At 35.2% G+C, this 25,930-nt stretch overlaps 5 protein-coding genes across 5 annotated transcripts; 2 read left to right on the top strand and 3 right to left on the bottom strand.

Moving 5' to 3' along the window:
* Window positions 1–471: 471 nt before the first annotated feature.
* Window positions 472–3,176, bottom strand: LOC135686482 (ATP-dependent DNA helicase DDX31). The gene is made up of 2 exons (XM_065202727.2): window positions 3,061–3,176; window positions 472–2,768 (listed from the first exon to the last, which is right to left on the bottom strand). The coding sequence occupies exon 2, from the start codon at window positions 2,675–2,677 to the stop codon at window positions 596–598; it is 2,082 nt and encodes a 693-aa protein (XP_065058799.2). The 5' UTR covers window positions 2,678–2,768; window positions 3,061–3,176; the 3' UTR covers window positions 472–595.
* On the top strand, window positions 3,164–8,149 carry LOC135686494 (transmembrane protein with metallophosphoesterase domain). The gene is made up of 3 exons (XM_065202740.2): window positions 3,164–4,044; window positions 5,067–5,226; window positions 6,572–8,149. The coding sequence occupies exons 1-3, from the start codon at window positions 3,243–3,245 to the stop codon at window positions 6,900–6,902; spliced, it is 1,293 nt and encodes a 430-aa protein (XP_065058812.1). The 5' UTR covers window positions 3,164–3,242; the 3' UTR covers window positions 6,903–8,149.
* A 134-nt stretch (window positions 8,150–8,283) lies between these two features.
* On the top strand, window positions 8,284–21,047 carry LOC135686501 (uncharacterized). Its single transcript, XM_065202747.2, has one exon. The coding sequence runs from the start codon at window positions 9,549–9,551 to the stop codon at window positions 10,116–10,118; it is 570 nt and encodes a 189-aa protein (XP_065058819.1). The 5' UTR covers window positions 8,284–9,548; the 3' UTR covers window positions 10,119–21,047.
* On the bottom strand, window positions 11,258–18,443 carry LOC135686500 (ubiquitin-conjugating enzyme E2-22 kDa). Its single transcript, XM_065202746.2, has 9 exons — window positions 18,304–18,443; window positions 16,745–16,838; window positions 16,362–16,420; window positions 15,170–15,252; window positions 14,574–14,616; window positions 14,134–14,190; window positions 13,368–13,431; window positions 12,314–12,378; window positions 11,258–12,085 (listed from the first exon to the last, which is right to left on the bottom strand). The coding sequence occupies exons 1-9, from the start codon at window positions 18,364–18,366 to the stop codon at window positions 12,011–12,013; spliced, it is 603 nt and encodes a 200-aa protein (XP_065058818.1). The 5' UTR covers window positions 18,367–18,443; the 3' UTR covers window positions 11,258–12,010.
* LOC135686498 (spermatogenesis-associated protein 4) lies at window positions 18,303–25,229 on the bottom strand. The gene is made up of 7 exons (XM_065202743.2): window positions 25,063–25,229; window positions 24,841–24,970; window positions 24,431–24,549; window positions 24,176–24,269; window positions 23,693–23,761; window positions 22,153–22,213; window positions 18,303–21,343 (listed from the first exon to the last, which is right to left on the bottom strand). The coding sequence occupies exons 1-7, from the start codon at window positions 25,137–25,139 to the stop codon at window positions 21,156–21,158; spliced, it is 738 nt and encodes a 245-aa protein (XP_065058815.1). The 5' UTR covers window positions 25,140–25,229; the 3' UTR covers window positions 18,303–21,155.
* Window positions 25,230–25,930: the final 701 nt, after the last annotated feature.

The following is a 25,930-nucleotide window of genomic DNA, read 5'->3' as shown; positions in this document are numbered from 1 at the left end:
CTATAAAAAATATGCCAAAAGTATACCCTGTTCTAAAAATGTGTCAGGATTATACCCTGACTCATTACACTTGCTGTTAGCTCAGCAAACATAATCTATATACATGACTCCAACAAACTCCAACTTTCCATGAAAGACTACTGAAATCTGCTTTAATCTGAACAAAAATTTCTTTCATTCTTAATACCTTGTCACATAATTTCCTGTATTTCTTCATTCTATACCGTAATATAGAGCGAAATCCCCGAATTTTAAGTGAAAAGGACATGCTGTTCTATGGCACATCCTGTCAGATTATGTATTGAGTTCCCAACAGTATGCATCTACTAGAAATATTGGCAATGAGATATCCAGCAATTTATTGCAATGCAAATGTATCCAATTAAAAGATACTTCTTGTGCTTCAGGTTACAATCTCAAATTGGCTAAAAATTGGGTGGAGTAACAAATAACGAGAAAGAACAAAGTAAAGAAGATGACCTAATCCTTAACCATAACTGACAATTCCTCATTATCAAAATCATTATAACATAAAAAGTATACAGGATATATACTGAGTGTTGTGTAAACAAAAAACCTAAACTTATTCTTCTTGCTATTTTCTCCTTTTAAACTTTTTTCCGCCAGGCCGTGGCCCATTTTTAACAACACCTCCTCCGCTTTCACTCATATCAACTGCATTTCTCTTTTTACCACGCAGTCTATCTTTCTTATCTTTTTTCTTAGTTGTTGTGTCTTGCATGATTGGTATTTTTTTCATTTGTTGTGGTGCGGTCCTTAGTGCAAAAGATTTAGCAACATGACCAAGATGGAGCCTTTTGACATGAAAAATTTCTTTTAATGATGCTGGATAGGTAGCGTATGCCTGAATATAAGACCTGAATGCATTCTCAGCAGCACTTTTAAGCTCATTATTTCCAGTTACAAGACTCTCCAGCTTGTTCTGTAGATCAGTTGCTGCAACTTGAATGATACTCTGGTTTATTTTTTTCTTGCTTTGTGGATTCAAATGCTTTAAAACATCAAACAGGCCTAACTTCTGCATGGATATGTTTTCTTTTGCCAAAGTAGAGATATATTTAGCTTCAGATGGCAACAAAAACAGCAAGGCCTCTCCTTGTGCCCCTATTCTTGCCGTTCGACCAACCCGGTGTATGTAATCCTGGATATTGGTTGGACAAGAGTATTGAATAATCCACTTTACAAAGGGAAGATCAAGGCCTCGTGCTGCTACATCAGTGCAGAGTAATATTCCCTTTTTACTCTTTTTGAATTTCTGGAAAATATCTTTCCTTTCACTTGACTTCATATCCCCGTGTAGCTTGAAAACATCAGACAAATCTGTTGAAACAAGCTCTTTCATAGGTTCACTGTCCAGCAGCTGGCTATGAAGTTCAGTGGATACTTTGCTGGAGAAGAAGACAATAACCTTCCCATTTTCATCTTGAAATCCAAATTTTAGCAAGCAAGCCATTAAGGAAACAAGTCTCAACTTGGCAGGGGCAATGATAAAATATTGTTTCAGAGTATCTGGTACAAGAAAAGTCTTTCCTTCAGCAATACTGTCCTCCTGAGTTGAGATTTCATTCTCACTTTGGTTTGTTGATGTCAAATCATTTTCAGCTATGTTTTTAGACTTTTCTTTGTGTGAGTCATCCACAGTATCAATCAAAACTGGATCTGCCAAAGTAATACTTGCAAGACTTTGAACTTTCGAATTCAATGTGGCAGAGAGAAGTGCTGCTTGTAACTTTCTATCACACTGACTTTTGACATGTAAAAGAATGCTAGAAATTGTCTGTTGAAACCCCATATCAAGCAATCTATCTGCCTCATCAAATACTAGAACTAGAAGATTTTTCAATGACAGGCTCTTTGTTGTCACAAGGTGGTCTAATAAGCGGCCTGGCGTGGCTACTATAATGTTGATACCTTTTCGTATCCTTGATTTCTCTGCTTTTCTTTTTTCACCACCAACAATCAACCCTGGGACAATCCACACAAAAGCTCTACAAAGACTATCAAAAACTTCATAACTTTGCAAAGCTAATTCACGTGTGGGGAGAAGGACTATGGCATAAGGCCCATCTGATCTGTTGATCTTGGGTACAATTTGTTGCAACCGTTGTAGAAGTGGTAATGCATAGGCTAAAGTTTTTCCAGAGCCAGTTGGTGACTTTATTAGAACATCCGATTTTGATAGAAAGGCTGGAATTGTTTCCTTTTGTACCTTTGTTAGTTTTTCAATCCCTAATCTTTCCTTTAATGTTTTCATCAGCCGTTCTGAGAGCTCTGTTTCAGTCATATGTTTTTCAGAGAACAATTCATATTCTTGTTTGCTTTGGCACTTTTCATCTGGGACATCAGGAATTTCAGGGTTGCTGCTAAAAAGTGAAGAAATGAATTCTGAAGGTTTCTCTGTATGCTGTTTTTCACTATGTGATGAGGCAAGAAAATTTTTTCCTTTTTCAGATGCGATTTTTTTGCTGTCTTTATTTATATGCTCCCTTTTAGGAAAATCAGCCTTTTTCTTATCTTTTTTGTTGTAGACCTTTGCCTTACTATGTCTGGCTTTGCTGTTTCTGCGGCTTTTCTTTTTACTGCTACCATCATTATCCAAGGGGTTAAAATCTTGATTCAAATTCAGCATGAGACCATCATCTTCACTGTCTCCCATAGCTGTCCACTTCTGTAACTGATAGTTCTTTTAACTGAATTTAACACCAGTAGTAATATCACATTCTTTCCCCATTCACCCAAAATTTGGCCTGTAAAAAGTTAATATCATTAGGTTGACTTTCAACTCAAAGCAAATTTTTTTAAAACTGAGAAAATCTCAAATAAATTAAAAATTTGAACTAACTTATGCAAACTCAAATTGGATCATAGGTTTTCTTGTTTCGTCAAAAAGAATAGCAGATGAGATGATGAATTGCGTGAACAAGCATTTTTCTTTATTATCATTGTTATTAAAGTTTTCTGCTTTTACATAGAAGATATTTGTGAAAACTTCATGAATCATGAACCATCTCTGCAAGAATTAAGAAACGAATGACTCACCATTCTTCAAGAGGGCCAATTTGTTTGTTCAGTCCTCTACTCTATGTAGGTCACTCAAATATACCTCGTGGAAAAGCAGAGACCATTATGAAATCAATAGGAGTTAAACTCCTCCACAACAACGAAATGTTAACAACTGGGAGTAGAACATCTTGTCCAAAGGTCGAAACACGGAACTAAAGATGGGGAGTGTGGCAGGTGTTTGGCGCCTGCCCGGTGTTTTCATAGTTATTAACTTTCTATTTCTTTTTATAACCTCAAAACTTATGACTGTAAATTCAACCGTTAGGTATCACTTGCTGCTTGTACAGTACTTGATTTTAGCTGAGACGTTATTCGTTCTCGTTACCCGAAGCTTGTACAATCGGATTGTCGACAAATGGCCTAGGCAAAGCAAAACCGGATTTATCCTGCGAATGATGCTTGCACCTGTGTTTATCCTTGGACAAAGTCAGATGTTGCTACATGTTGTATTAGTTGCCACAGAGCCAAAACTGTTGTCTTTGATTACTGGATACACGTTTGGATTTCTCATGTACCTCATCGCTGCCGTAATCGTGGTCGAAGTTCTGTACCACGTGGGGCTAATAATACGAAATAAAAGCCTGATATCCATAGTCACGCAAGTAAAAACTGATGCCCAGGAGCGTGTCATGATTACTGTGACGTTATTGCTTTCTTGTGTTTGCTTCTACTTTGGAATGAGAAATTCTAGCTTTCCTGATGTTGTCAGAGTTAGAGTGCCCATACATAATTTGCCGGCTTCTTTTAATAATACAGTGATAGTTCAACTGTCTGACATGCATATCGGTGTTGTTAATGGAAGGTCATCACTGGAAAAAGTTGTCAAAATTGCAAATTCTTTGAAACCAGATCTTATAGCTGTTACTGGCGACACTGCTGAAGGAGGAGTAAGCAAAATTAGACATGCCCTTGAGCCTCTTCGGAACCTGAGAGCCAAATTTGGTGTTTATATTACAACAGGTAATGTGTGATGCCAAAAATGTGCAAACATTAGAAAACAGTATTGTGTTTGATGGGGGAAACATGTAACATTACTGCAATAAATTGCATATGTACAGTAATGCAAGAGCTGGTGGACATGGGCCAGTCTCACAAACAGTATGATGTCAACAGAACCTTGTACATGTACATTTATTTCAACCATGTTTTCTTTCTCCAAACCTCCCTTTACCAGTCACATGGCATGCAAACAGAAACCTTTCTGTAATAGTGGTTTTCGGTATTTTTTTGTAGTACTCTGACCTTGTGCATGCATCAGCATTATTCTGCAAGGTGGCTATCCTACAGTTAATTATAACATTGCTATATTGAATGATGCTATGGAATTATCTTGATACAAGTTCTTTGAAAGGTATTATGTATTTACTGCACATACCTTCAAGGAAGTGGGTACAGTTGCTAGTTCCAAAATTTCTCTTAAGGAAAACACTTCTTGGCATAAAGATAATTTTTTCTTTCGCTGCTGAAGATTTTGTTTATATCCACCTATTCCTTCACTCCCACCCTCCTCTTCTTCATCCTTGTCTGATTCTTTGTCAACAATTAAATTGAATTCCTTATTCTCACCAAAATCATTCTGCTATCTTGTTAAATGGTTTGTTTTTAGAGTCCTAAAGTGATGATGTCACAAAAATCTTTATTTAGAATTTTTGAGTTTGGATGCCATAGCCTCAAAAAAGCATCATGAAATGCTTCTAAAAATGCACAATTAGTCAAATCATTGGCTCTGACATCTGTATTTTAGTCTGTGTTCATAATTTTATGAACAGAGCGAAATGACAGTGATTTGTTAAAAAACTTACAATCTTTTATTGGAAAAATCTCAACTGATTTTGGACATATTTGACTAATTTTGCATATTTAGAAGTATTTTGTAGTGATCTTTTACGTTATTTGGTTAAAATTCAAAAATTCTAAAATAGTTTTCTGGTAACGTCACACTTTAGAACACTATTCTGTATTGGTCTCTTCTTTGCATGTAGGAAACCATGATTACTACACAGCTGAGATAGACAACCTCATAGAAATGTGGCAGTCAGAAGGACTTGTGGTTCTTCATAACCGAAAAGTTTCAGTTAAGAATAGTCGAAATGATGTGCTACAGTTGGTTGGCATTGATGATACAGAAGGGAAATTCTTCAGGTAAAATTTTTGCTCTTTTGAATGTTAATCCATATTTTTCTAACAAGCGGTCACATCCAATTGGAATCAGTATAGCACTGGTGCTGTATGTGCCCATGTATTATATAGTTTTTGTTTATTTATTTTTTTTGACATAAAATTTTAAAGGTGCCCAGTCACTTTCAAACATAAATTTGCAAATACGGTAGTATAGAAAACGATTTATTTTTGCCCAAACATTTTGCCCAAAGTTGTAACAGGAATCTGGAAAGACTTTTCATACATAAACACTTGCATGTACATTCACCATCTCCTCATCCCCGTTAACCATAATGGAGGCCACCAAATTATTGAAGTGATTTCTGAGATGCTGTAGAGGGCATAATTCACATTTAAATTTTGAAACAGAAGTTTTGTGTCTGATGGTTAGTGAGTTAAAGTAAAAATGTTTGTTTTGAACACAGATTGAACAAATCAGATAAAAACTCTAGATGCCATCATATTTTAAGAAAGAATCACAGGTACTGCAGCCCCCCATGACCAGGCAAAATTTATCACATTTCAGGCACCGTTTAGGCAGTTCAATCTCAATAAAGAAATAATTTTCAGGAAAAAAACCCATACTAACCCCCTCCCCCCTAAACTTTTAGCATTGACTACACCCTTATTGAATGACTTCATATTTTTTGACTATCAACAAGTGGCACCACTTCTGCTTTTGAAATTGAAGGTTTTGGAGAAGTATTCATAGAAAGTCCGAAGGAATATGTAACTTCTATTCTATCATGATATGATTAAGGTTATAATGGAAGCAGCGATGGATATTTCAGTGTTAAGAGAACTCCTTGAGAGATGGTGGTAGTTTGGAAATATATTGTGATGCAAGATGTGGGACTGTTTTGTATATAAAAATTCACATAGGTGCAGTCATGTTGTGCAGTCCATCTTTTTGGTGCATCCTAATCTAGCAATTAAGTCAGAAATCAGCTGGAGAACGCCTAGGTCGGTTGTTGAGTTACGTTTATGTGTGACACTATGTGTGAAACTAAAGATTGATAACATGGCAATCATGTTTTCAGACAATGAATTTTCTTATAATGAAAATAATTTTATTAACAATATCTGAGTCAATGCTACATCTATCTACTTTTTTAGATACTATTTCTTATCCTCTCAACTAAATTTCTGAAATTCGTGTTAATCTTGAAGTGCCCTGATAAACCACAGAGAGCCTGTTTTCTGAATTGAGTTCTTAGCTTTTCACATCTCTAGTACTCACAGACACAAACAAGTATGGAGGCACCAAATGAATACCTTTGTAAAGATGCGAGAGCTGCCGTAACCCTTTTTGCTTTTACTTTTATAGAGGAGATCACCATGGGCCTCATTACGATGAAGCTTTAATGGATAGGGATCCAAATGCCCCAACTATCCTGCTATCCCATCGACCCTCTGTTTCAAAGAAAGCTATGACCAATTATGGAAACATCCAATTGGCTTTAAGTGGACATACACATGGAGGACAGTTTCCTCTTTCCGGGCTGTTCCACTACCTGTCCGAGCCGTATTTCAAAGGCCTGTACAAGTTTGACAAATATTCTTATGTGTACGTGTCAACGGGTGTGTTTTTTTGGGCCGCCCCTTTGAGGCTGTTTCACAAGGGAGAGATTACACACATCACATTGCTTAAAGCTTAGTATAAACATAGTACAAAGAAACGATATGTACATCTAATGAACTTCATAGTTGATCTGTCTTATTCTGAGAAAGACTTGATAATCAATCAACAATGTGCAAATGATTGTTTGTATTATCAATTTCTACTTAATTGTAATTTCAGATGCTCGAATACACGGTCTCAAATACCCATCTTTACCGACCAACCTTGTAACCTCGCAAAAAAATTTTTTGCTCGAAATAAGCCATTTTCCAGCTGTTCCCTCCCTCTCTAGTTCCTAGATATAATCCGCAAGATAGTTCTAGAACCATAATTACACCGCCATCCACTGTCACCCCACCATCCACTGTCACCCCATCTTCCGTTCTTGAAATGAACATTTCACTACCTCCCCCACTTGAGTAAATTCTCATTCAGAAAAATTTCACCTTACTGCCATGGCTATGATAATGATAAAACACTTCGGTAGAATGTAAAGTCAAATTTTAAATATGAACAAGAGCTTCAAAAATAGTCAAAATATTTATAAGAACATTAGCTTAAAAAATGGTCAAGAGCTTAGAACAAATTAAGAACAAGTGGAGGCTGAGCTACTGTAAAATGTAGTTTTAAACAATGTTTTCAAATGCCCTTAAACATTTTATCCCAAAAATTAGCCGGTTTTTTATATCTAGGGTTGCTTCTTCGGTTTTTTGACACTCTTTTTTTATAAGAACCAGCTGACTGTTCTTAATTTTATCGAAAATGGGATGAGGCTGGATTGTTCTTAATTTTTTCTTAAATTAAGAGGGTGTAAGCAGTGTGAGTGCTGGCTTTTTCGCTCTAGGGTGGTGTTCAGGCCTCATTTGCCAACAAAGTGAGTTAGACAGCCTTAATTTGCTGACAAATGTGAATATTCACCGAAAAAGCACCCACACATCGCTTAAAACCCTCGATTTTGAGAGAAAACGTTGTTCAAAATTGCATTTTGCAGAAGCTCGGCCTCAGCTTGTTCTTATAAAAAAGAGTGTATTTGCCAAAAAGTTTGGAAATTTGTCGACAAATCTCCTCTAGGTGGCAGTATAAAATTCCGTTTTGCAACGGAATGGTTTTCAAATGAGGTTTCACACTTCTCGCACCCCTCACGCACGCTCCCAACCCCTAATGACGGTCCTCCTTAGTTCATGCATGATTAGCTGTGTTGTTAAATTTTGACCCAAAGGGAATGCCTTTTTATGCAGTTGTTTTTGTCGATCGTAGTTATGACAATAATGTTTTTGAATTTGATTTGATAACAACTTTTTTTCTCCTTTTCCTCTGCTTTGGCTTATTTTTCATACGCATTCTGCAGTGGGATTTGTTCAACAGACCTCCTGTGAACTCGTGTGCCCATGCTCGGTTTCTACTCTGTGGAACATTACGGTATCGAGTTGCAGCTCCGAGTTTCATGCTTAGCGCGATTATCAGAGCAGCTGCTTGAGTAGCAACTTGAAACTTTCATGTTCCATATACCAGAGGTCTAGAGCCAGCGGGGGGGCAAGTGTAGCCCTTGTTTACATTTATGAATAACCGTTATTTGTTTTTTGTCATTGTTTTTTGAAAAAATGTTCGTGAGGGCTTCTGCTACACACCAAAATACGTACGGCTCTGTCACACCGAGCAGCACAAAAATGACCAGTCAACAGTATCTTTCATAATCATTTTAGTCTGTGACGCCAAAGTGTGCTTGATCATTCGCTTGGAAGCATTCACATTGCAATGAATACAAATACCCAGCCCTAAATACTAGAATGCTCGAAATGCAGAGAATTGGTTTATTGGTAAGATGAGTTATTGACAAAGCCTTCCTGGGTAGAAGCGAACGAATGGTTCGCAGCAAACCTGTTATAAAATAATATGTCGAACCCACATTATTATCATTATTATAATCTATAATTTAGTGAGAAAATTTGAGACGATTGTGTCTGCAAATGTCTTCAGAAATTAGGGAAATCAAACGCCAATAAGTATTAAAGTAAATGAGGCTAGGCTGTTTGCCGTCACAAAGCTGTTCATTTCGCCGTCATAGCTCCTCCACACGGAACAGAGTTGGCCCCAGAAAGACAGGCATGGAAACATGTCCAACAATTATACTCAAATTTACATGCGACAAACAAGATGTTTACTTGCTTTTGTTATTATCTGACAAAATATTGAGTCGGACTATATTCAGCAAACAAAAAATCACAAATTTTCTCCATCACATTGACCCTTAGAAAGCAAGTAATATGACCAATGGGAGCTGTTTGCACTGAAATGTGCTATGTTGCTCTCACTCGAGCATATTTTTCAACGTTTTCAACGGTTTTCAACGAATGATCTGAGTGGTTAGAGCAGACAGTACCTGCTATGAAAACTTGATCAAATAAACCGTAAGTCTTGAAAACAATGATTGTTTTGGATTTGACAAAACCAATTGTTCAGGAAAAAGTGTTTAGTTGTAAAGAGAAGCTTTTTACCCAAATTTACCTGCAAAGGCTCGAAAAGTTACTTGGCTTGCCTCGACTGGAATATATAGTTGACAAATGAAATTAGATCGTGGTTTTAATCTGACTGGGATCAAATTCGACGTGTTTAAATACCTGACAATCGAAGATTAAGCTGGACGGTTAAGGACAATCCGTTACCAATCTCTAGCAACACAAAAATGGATCTTTCCCACTCAATCTCTACGATGGCAAAGCCATGGCTGCAAGGACCGTTAGCGTTGTCGAAGGAAAGCTGCCGTTTCGAGCTCCCAATGGATGTATGCCGCTTATCGCAAATGACAGTGTTGGACTACTTGAAAAGCTACTGTGTCGTGTGTTCGCGGAGACAGCAGCTATACAGGCAATCATTTATCCGCGCTGATAAAGACCGCGATGGATTCTTGACGCTAGCGGATTTAAAAGACACGCTAACAAATGTTATATATGTGCAGTCAGAAGCTAAGTCGTGTTTTGAAGAACTCATAGGGTTGATATCCGAGAAAAGCAATAAAGAAAATGAGCAAAACCAGGAACTTAAAGTAAATCTCCAGACCTTCAAAGGAATCGGGGCTTTGCTTGAGCGCATGATTTGTTGGCGAATGGACAAACACAATTCAAGCGATGGAATAAGATGGTCACAATATGATCGAAGAAACACTTTGGAACAGACTGATTTTGATGGTTTGAAATGGAAACTAAAGGGTTGTAAGATAAACAGTAAACTACAAGTGGTTTTCAAATATCTGTAATAAAAGTTTTAATCGATGACAAAGCTTGAACAATATATATACAAAGGCCGCAAACGAATGGGAAATCGGGTATCAACATTCCGAATGATAGTTTATATAAGATTAGTAGATTAGTGACGAGCGTGTATAAGTAGCCATTTCTTTCTTGCTTGTGAAACGATGCATTCAACAGTAACTAAATTGCCGCAAAACGCAACGCAAGACCCGTGGAATTCATGGATGGTTAGCTCATCCATTCTGCACATCCCTATTTACGGAAGTTTGTCAAAAATTCGATTTTAGATTTGAAATTTTTGTTCACTGCAGCAGCAAATTTCTGTGAGATGTACAGGAAAAGATAAGTTTTGAAAACAGCGTAATTTGCGGTCTGAGTGTCGAAACAACGATCGGCGCAGACTAATTCTAACATAAACATTCCAATTCTATGATCCATTTTTAGCTAATATAAAGATAAAAGATCGACAACGCTAACTAGAAACCAGGAATTGTTGGAATTTTTGTTAGGATAAATGGAATATAACAAGTCTTAAGCATACTATATTGAAATGCCAGTTGATCGTGGTTAAGTATTACGAGAATCTGCTCTGAAAATGGTTTTATTTTCATGATGTTCATGTAGTTGGCATCGAATGTTCATATCGCGATACAGTTAGGCCAGGCCATTCTATATATTCAGGGGTAAGAACAAGGGTAAGAACAAAGACATGAATATCATTTTATTTCTGCAACTTAATTAAATTGTTGCTTGACTGTTTCCCATCATATGGCTGCTTGCTACTCTTATATGAAATACCTAATTTTTAGTCCAGTTTTTACCTTTTTTTACCATCAGGTAAATTAATACATGCAGCTTACTATCACTCAAGAATAATGTGCAGCTCATTTCATTAATTTATAGCAGCATTAAAAATTAACTATTCGGATATGAGAGCGACTCATAGTAGGCAATGATGCCAGCTTACCAATGCTTTGAAAACAATGCATTTACCTTGCTAAATAAAGGTATGAAAAACTGCAAAACACACTCGAAGTTGATATATGGTTACAATTCTCCTTCATACCTAACAAGACTCGTTGACCAACCGATTAATGAATCAGGCGCGCTTGAAGAAATGATCTTAAAAAACATTGCTCACAGATTTCTTGTAACAAAATTCATGACACCTAAGCTTCGATTCTAATAAATGTACTTCTAATTCAGACAGCTAATTCAAATTAAAAAAAATTACTAGAAACAACATTGATACAGTTTCTTCAAACAACCCTTTAAAGAATGAAACATTCGGATACCAAGGAAATCAATTAAAGCTTCGAGTACACACTTAATAACTCCGTGTATAAGCTCTCACTAGAAGAAATCTTAATAAGATTTCAATTTTTCGAGTGAAATCTGCAAAATAAATTAATGGAATTTGTTGAAAACGAAAATAAACAGCATCGTCTTAATTAGTATAAGAACAAACTGAAAAGTAGTATAATTACACCTTTGAAGTTAGAAGCGTTTATAGAAGCCCTGGTAGGCAGAAATAAAAGTATGCAGTCTTCACAGGATTTGCAGAGGCATCTTAAATGTTACTTATCAACAGATGTCAAAAAACGGGAAATGGAAGGATCTTAGCTGATTCATGAGGCAATTACTACTATTCAGAGAAGGTTAAGATTTTTTGTATGACATATACATGGCTTTTCAGACAAAGGGCAATATCACGATGGTTGCTACAGGAGTCTTCGTTGAGGAATTGGATTAAAACTGGGGTACTTGTTTATTATTTCGTCGTCTCTATAGCGCAGTATTATTAGAAAGTCCTTCTCATAACGCTCTTGTTATCCATTCACTGAATAGCAAATCAGCCATCTCCAGAGACAATTTTCTAAACATTTCTTTTACAAACTTATTGGTTAAATAAAGACTCGATTGCTCGTTCCACGTTCCAAGAATGCATCGAAAGGGCTGTTCGACTTTGCTCCTGGAATAGACAATAATTTCACTGATAGGTGATAATGAAGACAACTCGATAACAAAAATTTAGTAGTACACAAATTTATTTCTTTTTGTTTTTTGTTATCTTTTCGTTGGTACGCATTGCCAAAAAAATCGACCTTATCTTTTAACACTATTTTATCTCCTGCAGTCAAAACGAAAGATATGAAATTTTTTTATTCATATGTTCTTTTATATATCATAAGTAACTTACCACGTCAAAACCCATATCAACTAACTGCTTTATTTTCTTTTCGCAGACTATGTCTTTACTTTGAACTAGAGAAAGGACAAAACAATATTTATTTTCGGTAAAAAGGCCAAAAATTAAGTATATTTACTATTTTTCGAAATATTTGAGGAATTGATACCAGGACATCTAAAACATGAAGGGTTGGAGAAAATAACAAGCACAAAGCTTGATCAATAAACTGAAATACTGTGTAGATAATATTGGCTTGGTGCTGTGTAAAAAATCTAGCCTTTTAAAACAGGAAAGCAAAACCAGTTCAAATGCATCAACCCTTACTTTTAATGCATAAATTCAGATTTTATTTTGAACTTATGACCGTATCCAAAAAAAAGGCCATCTGGAAAGGGCGAGCGACAAAACAATAAAACCATTTCCTGAAAAATGTTTTTGCGTGTATCAGTAAAAAAAATTGAATTTGCTTTCTAAAATCATATCCCTTCAGATAGTTAAGAACTTTGTTAAGATCTGCTAGAAGCATTGTTTGTCTGTAACTTCAGCCTAGTCAAATTTAATGATGTGATTTATCTGCAACTAGTTATATTGATTTCATGTTCCTTTTCCCAGTTTAACTCTTCTGAAAAAATGTCTGAACTAGTCATAAGAAAGTGGACAATCTTTGTTATACTATTTTTGTGTCTTTATAGAAGTCTTCTGGATATCATGAACCTGCAGGCACAATCACAAGTTGTATAAATTTGTTATTGAAATGTCTTATTAAAAAATCTATCTGAATATTATAAATTACTTGCTGAAAGACTGATTCTAACTACACTATTGTCTTGCAAACAAATTATGTTCATCAATGCTTTATTTAATAATTCACGCAGAAAAATGCTTCCTAGACAGTGAAATGTTTAGAGGTTTGATGAAAGGCCATATATGAACCACATCTCTTAATCTAGGAATTGAGTAAAATTTAAACCTCATAGAAACAAAATTAAACAGTAATGATGATATAGAGTGTGGCTCAGTATTAATGATGAATGAATTGAGACAAAAACTACATAAAATTTACCTCCTCCGTAAACCTGTGCCCAGTGCTTGGCTGTAGTTGTGAAAGCTTGCATGTTTTCTCTATACTGAATAGATGCAGAGATTCAAGTAAACAAAAAAATAAGAGGGTAAACATAGGCTGGTATGCATATGTCAAACCTATAGATTTGAGAATATTTGTCTTTTTATCTAAAAATTTGTCTAAATTTGCCATTTTTAACCCTTTTTATCTTGATAAACTGATACTTAACAAACAGGCTATGAAAAAATCAAATGGGTGATACAGATTATTTTCATTGTTAAAAGAGGATGACAGGGGTGTCACTGAAAGGGGAGGTATGGGGGGCAGGTGTACTGTATGCGAGCGTGGGCACATTAAGAATTTTTGCCCTAGGTAAAAGAATGAAATTTTTCTCACCTGTAACATTTTTGCAACAATTGCAACATTTTTGTAGTAGTTGAACTTACAAACTATGGCACTTAAGTATGAATTTTGAAACAGAAACACTTTAAAGCAGCATATAAGATTATTTTTCTTATTTTCTTATGACTAAAACATTTTCATTAAGATATAACATTTTCTTATGACTTATACCCTTAAGACATGCCTTTTATGTTGGCAAAAATCATTTCTGTACCCCTTTTTGTTTGGCTTCACTCCTGGAGGTTTGGGGACATTTATGTCTTGAGTGATGACCATTAATAAAATGGATGTAGAACATGTAATTCTGTTGAATGGGCAGTGAACTAGTGTAAAATGTATAGTCTCCACAAGGCAGAACACTTACTTGTCTGGCTACCACTTCATCTTGGGGATCTGATGGCTCTGGTGATGCTAGTAAAGCCTGAAACAAACAAAAATAAATAATGATGTTCTGTCCAAAACTACTAATCTTCATTAAAATCTACCAGTTTGCTTATAATAACAACACAAAGATCATGGCTTAGAAAAAAACATTTTCATTAAGATATAACATTTCAGGCAGGAAGATATTTTTGCATTCAGTCAAGTGACATGAAGTGTTCTCTTGAAATATCTTATTTTTGTGGTTGACGGTGTGGTTTGCTGCTTATATTCAAGTATTAAAATTTTTCAAAGCACTCCATTTTTTCAGGGCAAAATAAAATATACACTTAAGTCCTAGACTTCATGTCTTAACATCTGCATGACAGATACTTTCATGATCATACAGAAGATGATATGATAAACGTTCTCATCATAAGATACCTGTATTGATATAAGAACAGTCCGTAAAGTCATGGCAGCAGCCCTGCAAAAACATGAAAATTAGAAACCAAGCACTCATAATGGCCTTAAATGTAGGGCATGCATAAATACTTCACACTATGATGGGCAAAAGTTTGGTGGAATTACAAACAAGATCTGTCTGCCTTTTATTTCAAGATTGAGACAGTCAACAAATAAGCATATTTAAAAAACAGATTCAACAGTAACCAGTGGCGTACCCAGGGCTACAGTAGTGGGGGGGGGGGGGTCTGGGGCACAGCCCCCAGGAATTTTTTAGGACCACGCCATTCAAGCACTTGCAAATGCGGGGAAACACCCTTCTTGCAAAGTTTTCCACCATTATTTGATTCATGTTAGTTAGGGTAAATAGCAAAGCATTTTACAATTGTTATTGACAAAAGCATACAGTATAGTCCGGACCCCCCATTCCCCCCCCCTTGGGTATGCCATTGACAGTAACACATTTTCTGTGCAATTAATTGGACAATTATATTTGCTTTGCTATTAAAACTCATCATTAGTTTCTTGATTAGTACAAAAGAGATAAAACTTTTACGATATTTAAAAAAACCTACCATTGGTCTTTCAGAATGTCTAAACATATTGCACCTGTAACTGAGCTAACATTTGGATGCCAAATTCGAGTTGCAAACTTTACCTGTAAATTCAATAACATTATATGTCACTTGAGATTCTAACTTTTTATTCTAACCCATCTCACCTATTGAATACCTAAATTTTTAGGTAGCACTATCTCTTCTATCATTTAAAAATTAACCATGAATAAATTCTTAGTCTAGTTTTACTTGGCTGCTGCCATGGCTCATCATCTTATTGATGGATTTCTCCATTGAAATAATTTTGTAACGATTTGATGCGACATTTAAAATCAAGCATAATTAAGAAGAAAAAATGATGAAAATGTAATAAAATAGTTCAGAGGTATGTTTTTCCTCCATTCTATGTGAGGCATTAAAATTTAAAATGCCAAATAATATACATTCCCCTCACATAAGTATCGAAACAGTTTTGAACTTTGTTGCGAATCTGTTGTTAGAGAAATTTATTTACAAATTTCAAAGGCAGTTTTCATAAAACGTTTTTATCAATTTCCTCAAAATTTTTCTTTAAGTTTTTTTGGCCCTTAATATATTTTTTCGTTGAAAAAAAATAATCTTATCGATATGTAAGCAAACTCTGAGGGTTTTTCCTCAAGATGGCAATGACCAAAACAAAATAATTGACTTCTGAGCATTGTTTAGAAATAATGTTTTATCACAATGATGGGAAAAAGCTATTCTTAAGTTGCTACTTTGCGATCCAAGTCACCTGACTTTGCTGTTCTTGGCTTATTTGATATCAGTTGATTTGCGTAAGGCTTAGAGCACAAAGGTTTCTCATTTTAACAAAAAACGATACTGAACAAAAAGCACAGAAATTTTGCAGCATTTTAATGTTCTGGTTTATTTTGGAAGGGTTTCTCAAAAAATATTATCACTAAGTTAAAAAGTTGTTATCACCAGCCTAAATTTGTTTTTGTCTGAAAGCACAATCAATCTTCGAACTGTCCGGGTATTTTCGTGAGGGGAGTATATAATGTCTGAATTTAGAAGCTCTATCTTTGGTGTAACAAATTCACCAAGGTGTCTGGAGAGTGGTGATGCAAAATGACATGCTTCAAATAGAAATTCAAGAAGAAATGTGACATAAAAACAAACTAGAGTTTCAGTTTTGGGCATTATTAAATAAATTTTCCTTGACACTTACTTTTGGTGGATTAAATGGATATGTTTCTGGGATATCTATGTCAACTACAAATCTTCCTCCTGAAAAGAAAAATGTTTGGATTGTCAAAATAGCTTCAGTTTTAACTATTGAAAATAGCAAACAAAGTATATTTTTCTGAAAAAGTATGACAATTATGTGAACAGATTTCATTACATATGACTTTAATGTTGCATCCTACTTCTCATGGGTATTATATTTTGCTTTCATTTTTGAGCCATTTTAGCATGGTTGCCAAACATAAATAGCATCATATAACTAACATAGAATAATTTAATTTGTTAAAAGAAGCTAGTTGCATAAAATGTGAAGCAAAACACTTTGCCAAAAAGCCTCAGATACAGATAAGCTAAACCACAACTTGCCTTCATAAGGTGTGTCTGGAGGGCCAGAAATTTCTCCACGCAGTTTTGTGTATGTGTCATCAACCAATTCAAGTTTGATGTTGTTTTTTTGTGCCTGAAAAATGTTATCTTCATAAAAAAAATAATCCTCCATTCCTAATCTAAGCAATGATCAGCAGAAACCTGCAATGATATCACAATTTAAGGTATTTTTAATTTCTAACTCTGTTGCCAAAAAAAATGATTTTCTCTAGACCTGTAAAGGTGCATCAAAATAAAATTTCCCTGTTGAATGCCTCTGGTTCTAACTGCTTTTTGCCTTTTTGATGAACATAACTTTGCTCTTTCCATGAAACTGTAAATTCTAGAAAATCTGGCTAAGATCCCACTAAAGGATCTTTCATAACAAATGCAAATATGTAGTTTCTCTATGTCTGTACCATGCTGGAAATAATTAAAGTATGAGACACCCAGGATCATTGTGTCTATTTTACTTGTTCTCAGTTTCAAGGGCACTTAACAAAAAAACATTAACCAATCCAGATGTACTATCAAAAACGGAAGGTAATAGCAGCTTTGACAATAGCGATCTGTTTCAGTTGGGACCACCAACTGCAGTCAGTTCCAGTTTTGTTACTATTGAGTATTAAAATGTAAATGAGCAATGAAGTTCAAAATCAACAAAGAAATTCAGGGACTGTGAGGCATTTTTGACTGGGTTAACTTTTCTTGTGCCCCATTGGATACTTAGGTTATTCATAGCCTTTAGAGCTTTAAAATAGTCATCAAATCTACCATCAAAAGTTATGTGATTTGCTCTACTTCTGTGGACCAACTCATTTATCATAACTCAGATATCACAGCTTCAAACTTGTCTAATGATGAAGATATCCAATGAAGATATCACAACTTCAAACTTTTATAAAGATATTGTTAACTGGGTATTAACTATTTCTTGAAATCCATGACAGCAGGAAAAGGTGCATGCATCCAGAATGAAAAGTAGACATCCACCATTTGTATGGTCTAATCTTAATGTCTTCTACATATATGCCAAAAGCTTGCTTAGAGACTTTACAAACACAAGACTTTGAAAAGTTGTGAATTAGATGTGTTGCATTATTGCATCAAAGAACTCAACACAAGCTCCTTTCTCAGCCAGTATGCAATTTCAAGTCTGCTGAAAATTGAAGATATTAGCACCTTGTAGCACTGGAGATTTTTTGACACTTTGTGATGCAAAGCAACATAGAACTTTCCTCCCTGCTCATATACTTTTTTGGCAGATAAGGAAAATGTAGCTGAATTTTTTATCTTGAATATGTACAACGAAAGAATTTTTTATCTTCAATCTTCAACTAAAAACATGAGAGTTAAATCATCTTCCTTCCCCACTTTATGCACTATGTAGCCTGCAAATGTAAATATCCAAAACAATTTCATAAAATAAAACTTCTCTCTTTTGTGTAGCAAACATTGACTGGTCATAACATATATATATATGGACGATTTTCTCAGTGTGTTTAGGGTGGCTAGGCCATATCACCAGAAGCAAGTAGGTATTGGCCTTTTAAACTTACCTCTTCACTTCTGATGACCTCTCTAAATTCTCTTTGAATTCTTGCAACTGCGATATTTGACATTTTGCTTACATTTAAGTGTTATATCATAAAATTACACTTGAATAGTTACCATCACCGTCTGTTAGTTTCACCACCACTAACGGACTCTGGATCAAGTCGAGGCGAGTGTCTTTCTTTGAAAAAATAATGCGGGCTATTTGCCACCGCGAAGGGGTAATAAATTTTTGTTATATATTTATATATGATAAAAACTTCGATCAGGGATGCCAGAACGTCCAAATGGCAAGGGGGAGGCTTCTGTAAAAAAGCTTTTGAAAAAAAATCCCAGTTTCAACTAATACTTTCGTAACTGTCTTTTTATGTCATGTTATGAAGGTACTGGGCCGACGCTAGTTTTTGTGCACAACGGGAGTGTCCCAATCCCATTTGCCAAGAAAGAGGACGAGCCATCCTTTATTTTCCGACATATCTGAAAATTTTGCAGACAAATATTTCCAAGTGGCAAAAACTTCCCGTTTTTCAATGAAATTTTCGTCCAAGGAGGATGTCACACCCCCACCCCCTCCGTAGCGGCGCCCCGTAAGAATGTTTTTCCCAAGTTTTGAGAAATTTCGTCATGAAGTACTTCAGTAATTTCGAAAGGTTCTTCAGTCAGGATTTCATATTAATCTCCTTAAAAATACAAAAAAGGCCAATGTCAAGGGCACTATTATGAAAATAGCACATTGGCCCCCTTGCCCCTGCCATCAAAGGACAAAAGCGACCGTTGCCCCCTCCTGCAGCCCCCTTCTCCAGCGTCCCTGGATGCTCTTTTCAGTCCCTTTTTTTGTAATTTTGTGAAGATATTGATGCAGCGTTTGAATTCTCGTTTTGGGGGAGACAATTTAACGGATAGACTAGGGGTGGGCAATTAACTTTTACAAGGGGCCACATGAAAATTCTGAACTGTGTTAGAGAAAGAACTAGTGATCATTCTATTATGATGTTTAGTTTCTCCCAATCTAAAAAGAAATAAATTACAGATAAAATATAACGCCCTAATATTAATAGATGTATGAAATTATAGTGTAGGTCAAGTATAAAAAAATACTCCTATGAAAATTTTGAAAAATGGTGCGATTTTCAGAATGAGAATAACACCACTGTATAGCATAAAACATCATAAAATTGATTTTAAACATACTTTTTCATTAACTCCTTTGGGCCAGACAGGAACGTACATAGGGCCAGATGTAACCTGTGGGCTGTAAGTTACCTTGGTCTGGGATAGAATTACTCCAATGAAGCCCTGTATGCCGGGGGAAAATATTAGTATTCGTTTTGGTCTAATTTATTGTAAATTACATTGGATTCCAGTTGCAGTTTTGCTTTGTTCCTGAATTTTATCTGGTATAGAAAGTTTGTTTTTGCAATAAAGTCCAAATGAATGTTGCATTGCCCCATTGGTTAGTACATAATTACAGTCAAATCTGCTTACAACCATAAGACATTGCCTTTTACAGTCACTTACAACTTAGTTTAGACCTGCCTTTAGATATGTGGGGAAGACGAAGAAGTCATACCATTTGGCCCAGCACTCAATTTATTCAATCTATTCTCAACTCAATTTTTAATCAACTTGTTTACCAAGTCTAATTTACATTTATGAAAGCAAATCAATAATGTGTAAACACCTCATGTTAGTGTCTCAAAGGTTCTTTCAAGATAACAAAAAAGAGTGTGACTTTATAATGTTATCACAGCATAGAAAACAGAATAAGAAAAACTGTTTAATTAACATCTTTTCACAGTCGTAAGTTTTAAGCAACATTTGGTGATACTGAAACAGGAGTCTACTACATGTTTAGACCATAAAGCTTGTTAATCATTCTAAATTCCAAATACCAGGCTAATAATTAGCATGATTATTGTCTTTTCCAGAATTTCATTTTGTCCAAAGAAATTTGAAACACAACACAACTTGCCCTAAAACCAGAGATCAACAAATGTCTCAAAATATAACAAATATATAAGATAGATATACCACACTGAGAAGCAGGGTGTGTTGTTCTCTCCTATTAACTGTTTTTACACCAAGGAAATCCAATGAACAAATCTTCATAAAGATATACACAAAAGAAAAAACAACCATGGTCCGATAATTTAGCTTGAAATATAAATTACAGAAAGAAAAATTCAAAGACTTTATTTCTTATTAATCACATAACAAAAACCTGACAGTATAAAGATGCAACTCTTTTTGCATTTTCTGTAAATTTTCTGATACAGCATGTTCTCTTGTATGTGATATTTAAAAGAGGAAGACCTTTATTTACATATTTGTGGGGGAGGAGAGGGGAGGAAGCATCTATTAGACTCTAAAAGAAGGAGTCATTTATTTAAAGGAAACTGACATTATACAAAAGTGGCTTAATTCAGGGGCAGCATCAGCCCCAAAATAGTGGGGTGGACAATAAAAAGGGTGGAGCTGGTAAAGGGGTCTGTGTTATAAACTGTCATCTTTCATCTTTCAAACTGCCTTAAGTCATCTTTCATTCCAAAATAAAAATTTATATTGGCCAATATAAAATTGTCTGAGTGGTATCATGCTTATTGATTGATGGCTTGAGCATGGACCCCAATTTTCTCTTGCTAGACTCGCCTTTGCCCTACCTACCTTACCACCTTGGCTACGCTACTGCAAATAATGAATATAAACATCTTTTTGCTAGCTTTTCACTTCAAAATGGGTAGATGATCATTACAAAAACAAACCTAGTGATCTTAATATAGAATTGAATGTTAAAGCAATAATTGATACTTAACTTAACAGTGAAATACTACCTATCAAACACTTTCAGTATTGCATATTAGTATGCTGACTGTTTTACAGAGATTTCTGGGACATATTCATTATCCTGAACATGTAATTGCTGGTGAATGTAAGGGTCAGTTCCATTTAGAGTATAATAATGCTCCTGCTCTTCCTCTGTCAAGTCTTCAGATGGTGTTTTTCTAGGGCTTTTCTGGCAAATGTCAGGTTTTATTCCAAATCGTCCTAAGGAAAAAAATATCGACTTGAGCAAAATAAAACTTTCCACTGAAAGATCAGAAGTTAGTTTATACACTTTATTATAGCTTCAACTCTGGTTGAATCATGAATAAACTTGTAATGGTAAATCTCCACAGAACTTCTAGTAGCTTGAGATCATGAGAAAAGAGCCAGAAACATCAAGTACTGTGAAAATACTGTGAAAATATAGTAAAAAATATATGATATTTTTCTTGGGGGTATTAAACATAGCACCTACGCATAAAAATTGATATTCACCATCCCCCTTCCCCTCTTGTAGGCAGTTGTACTTTCCCAGTGACCCCCCTCCCTCTTTGCATGTGTACACTTTGAAAGGACCCCCCTGTTATTTGAATCTAATGACGTAAAATATTGTTCAAGGTAACACTGCAAAAGTTGTGTTTTTGTAATGAAAACATTTATCTAAAATTAATTCTAATGTCATAATAAGTGTTCATTGTAAAGTAATAAGCCCTGATACTATAGAACACTAAACCTTTGGCAAAATTTCTGATTAGGGCGGGGGATCTTCATATTCGCTGTCAAAGCCCCTACCCTCGATAGTTGACACTACCTTTGCTTGGCATTAAAGGCTTTGGGATTTTTGTGGCTCGTTTGACCGTTTCATTTTGTAGTCATATCAAGACTTTAAGAAACTTTTATCCGGGAATCTGTCTTATTACTTTTATTATGTAGAGAATTGCTTTTGGTTATAGCCAAAGGTCAACAATAAGAATGATCAAAATAGGAAATCTAAAAAACTTCAACTGATACAATCAAGAGTAAATATTTACCTGGATCCTGGACTCTTTGGTTTTGCCTATTTTTAACATGCACTCTGATTATTTCCTGTGCCTACAAACAAGAAATATAGGTGAGTTGACAGCAGATTTTTACAAATTACTGCTAAACACAAAGCAAATTTTTACAACTGAAGAAGGATTTTTTGTCAACAAACTTTTTGATTAAAAAATCAAGGATGTCCACACTTTCAGTTCTTGTTAAAAGATTTCCAAAAATTCCATAGAATCCCAAAAAAGATTTCCAGCATTGTTTCATTTGTATACCAAGATTAGTGTATTTACTGTTTTATTCAGGGGCAGATACAGAATGAAAGTTGATGGTCACATATTAACACTACCCAACAGGCAGTCTATAGAGAAGCCATGATGGGGGCCCAGCCCCCAGCAACCCCCCCCATCGGAACCGGAGCAACTAGGTCTAATTTTGAAGGCAAAACCCTATAGGTTAACCATGCTGATTATTTCAACCACTATAAATAAAAGGAACAAATTCACCTTGTTCAAGAAAGTCATCTTGACTTTTGGTCTAGAATATTATTTTGCATGTCTTGTAACAGTTACTTTCTACCTGCAATTTGTCCCACTAAGAAAGACTGATACACTTTGATCGATGAAAGGCCTCAATTGGATGCCCTTCGCTTTAGGAGCGGAAGTTGCAACACCAACAACGTTTGCAAGCCTTGTAGTAGTTTTGAGGGTTGGTGACAGGACTGGGGGCCCTGAAATGTTCAAATTATTCATTCAAACATTTGTCCCTTTAAAAGGTTTTCCAAATTTTCTAGCAAATCCAACATGCAGATGAAACAAAATATCTTGAGATTCAGAAGTGTACACTTCCTGTGCACTTCTTTTGCATAGATAACAAAAATTTGGATTCTTCTCTTTCACAACTTCCAACCTAATCCACTTTCTTCCCTTGCTAGCAGTTGTGCAGCACAGTAATTTAACATAGTGTTTACAGACTTTTCATGCTTCTCAAGTATATGAAAACTTGAATTTTGATTGATGAGATTTTGTAAAATATTTGAATAGCAAAGAGCCCTGCATATTTTTGCAGCACGAGCAACATGCTTAAAAATTATACTGTTCATGGTCTAGGATGGTCTTGGAATTTTTTCTATATTGAATATTGAATATATGTTTATTGTGTAAAGAGAGGTAAATGTATTATCTGTAATAAAAGATTGTGGTAAACATGATTGCTTAATTTCAATGACTGAAGATGAAAACTAATTTCTGAAAATATGTTGGTCTTCTGTGAAACCTGCGCAACACCCTGAATCCCCCCCCCCCTGGTTTGATTGTTTCTCATTTAGATTTCCCTGTCACACAAAGTGTCTCATCCTTATTAAAAATGTTAATTGCTACATCAGAATCAGCTATAAAATCAATGAATTATTTCTCTTGGGTCTAGTGTTTTAAAAATTTTTTAAATATTGCTTTCTTTTTTACCAAATTCAAATGCAATCTTGAAGTAGTATATTTAAAATTTATCATTGATTTTATATTTGAAAAAAATAGAATGAAATACCTTTTGTCTGCATAAAATTCTATCTGGATCTGTATGTAGTTCAGAATTTGCAATATTATTTTTAATAGCCTAGAAAAAGAAACAATTTCAGCCAATCACAGTGATATATTGCTATACAAGCTTGACTTTTCTATACTACATGTCCTATCTTCTATAGTCCCTAATAATAGTGTTGGTTATGTCACAATCACTGTAACAGATATTTGATACTAATGAATTTTCTTGCCCTCCAATGGCATGGTATGGCCATTAATAAATTTTCTCTATTATCCTACATGTAACAGGGACATATCCAATGCATGTTTTGTTGGAGAGCATGTAGCATACTGAATAAAACTAGATATTGGCATGGCTCCTGGAAATAACAGCAATGCTGCAGGCAGTCCATAAAATCAAATGAAATCAGAAAATTGTAGGCATAATCATGAATCATGCTCCTATGGCAAAGATGTCCATGTATAATGCTTTGAAATATTTTATTACCTGTGTAGCAGTGGTTCTTGCGTGAAGAGGCAGTTGCTGTTGGTAGCTGTTGTCAGTGAAATCCAATGATTTATCATTTTGCATTGGCTTTGTTCTGATACAAAAAGAGAAAGGGATTTGTTTGTGCAATTCAATTGAAGTAGTTAACCAGAATAACTGATAAGCACCGATTAAATAAGGATAGAGTGATCCTTGTCTTCCATAGCTTAACCAATCTTTTAGTGAATCTTACATTAACAAAAATTAAATACTTACATTCTGTTTGTTAGCATTGTGTAGATCCGTTGAACAAGGAGCACAGCTGCATCAGGTTTGCAGTGTATGACTCCTTCAATTTCTTCTTTTGGAATTTCAAACCCTTCTCTAGCAAAAAACTGAAAATAAACATATATAAAGCTTATTTTAAAAAAGAAGTTTTTTATTTACTCACTTTGAGTATATGTATCATTGTTTGGAATCTGATGTGATTTTAAGTAACAACTTTGGAAGCTTTCTTTAAGAAATAATAAGATGTTTTTTATCAGCAAACTGTCTCTTTTATCTGTTATCATTGACTTCGCTATTGTAGCTGCGAATATCTTGCAAGTAGGTACAATTCAAATTGAATTTATGAAGTAAACACTTCTCAGTTGTTACTCAGCATAATGGATTACCTAATAACTTACCCTTTTTATGATTGACCAGTTGCCCATTTTTGTTTCGATAGACATTCCATTGTCGAAAGAATGCATTTGAATATCTTGTGGATAGTACCAAGAAAATATTTCGGCAATTAGGTAACCATTAGAGAAATCCCTAAAAAGATGAGGGAAATGAAATTTTAGGCCTAGGCAATCAAGATTGTGGGAACAGACTGGTTTAATATTTATCGAATTTTTCAAAGCTACCTTCTCGTATTCTTTACAGGGCGGCTTAGATCCAAGCTTTGTAGCCATTTAAGCACTTCTCTTGGTAGCCCACTCATCGCTTTGTAAAATTCTGCTACTTTATTGATTTCAAAATATTTCAAAACCCTCGAACAGCGACCTTGTTGTTTCGTTGTTATGACAGTAACCCGATACAGAGGCCACCGTTTTGGATGCCTCGGTCCCAGAATAGAATAGAAACTTCAATGATATGAGAAACTTTATTTTTGAAGAGGCGTCGTGGCCAAGGGGCAAGGGGGCCATTATTGCTCCCCCTGTTTTCAAAATTTGGTGAAATTTCCGAACATTCTCAACCTTGAGCTGCTGGTACAAAGGAAAAGTAAAACGTTTTTTAGCAAATAAATTAATTTCGTATAGTCAAGGGGCAATTCACTCTTTTAAAGAAAGTACTAAATTTCCTCAAAAACAAAATGATTTCCCGGAATTTACCGATTTCTAACAAAAGTTGACATTTCCATAGAGTAATTTGCTGCTCGGATTTTGCTAGTTGAAATCCGAAACTTCAAAGCTAAATTTTTGTTCCACCATGGGACAAAATATACTAAAATCAGCTCTCGTGACACCAAAAACGTAATCTTGATTTCATTATGTGACTCCAATAGTACGTTTTTAGTGTCTGCAGCCCTGCATGACAGTTTCGTAAATTACATCTTTATTTTATATTTAAGTCCAGGAAAGTGTCCGTTTTGTGCCAATCAACAGATTTGAATCTTTTTTCCAGCTTTGAAAATTGTTGCAGTTATGTTGCATAAAGTAAAACATTTGAAAATAAGAACAAGGAAATCGATCAGTACCAAAGGTAGCTATCTGGCAGTGGATATCCTTTTTA

Source organism: Rhopilema esculentum, chromosome 6, assembly GCF_057945365.1.
Source record: "Rhopilema esculentum isolate cy_ngs chromosome 6, ASM5794536v1, whole genome shotgun sequence".
Lineage (NCBI taxonomy): Eukaryota > Metazoa > Cnidaria > Scyphozoa > Rhizostomeae > Rhizostomatidae > Rhopilema > Rhopilema esculentum.
The sequence above is the reverse complement of the archived record's forward strand: the minus strand, read 5'-3'. Positions and strand labels throughout refer to the sequence as shown.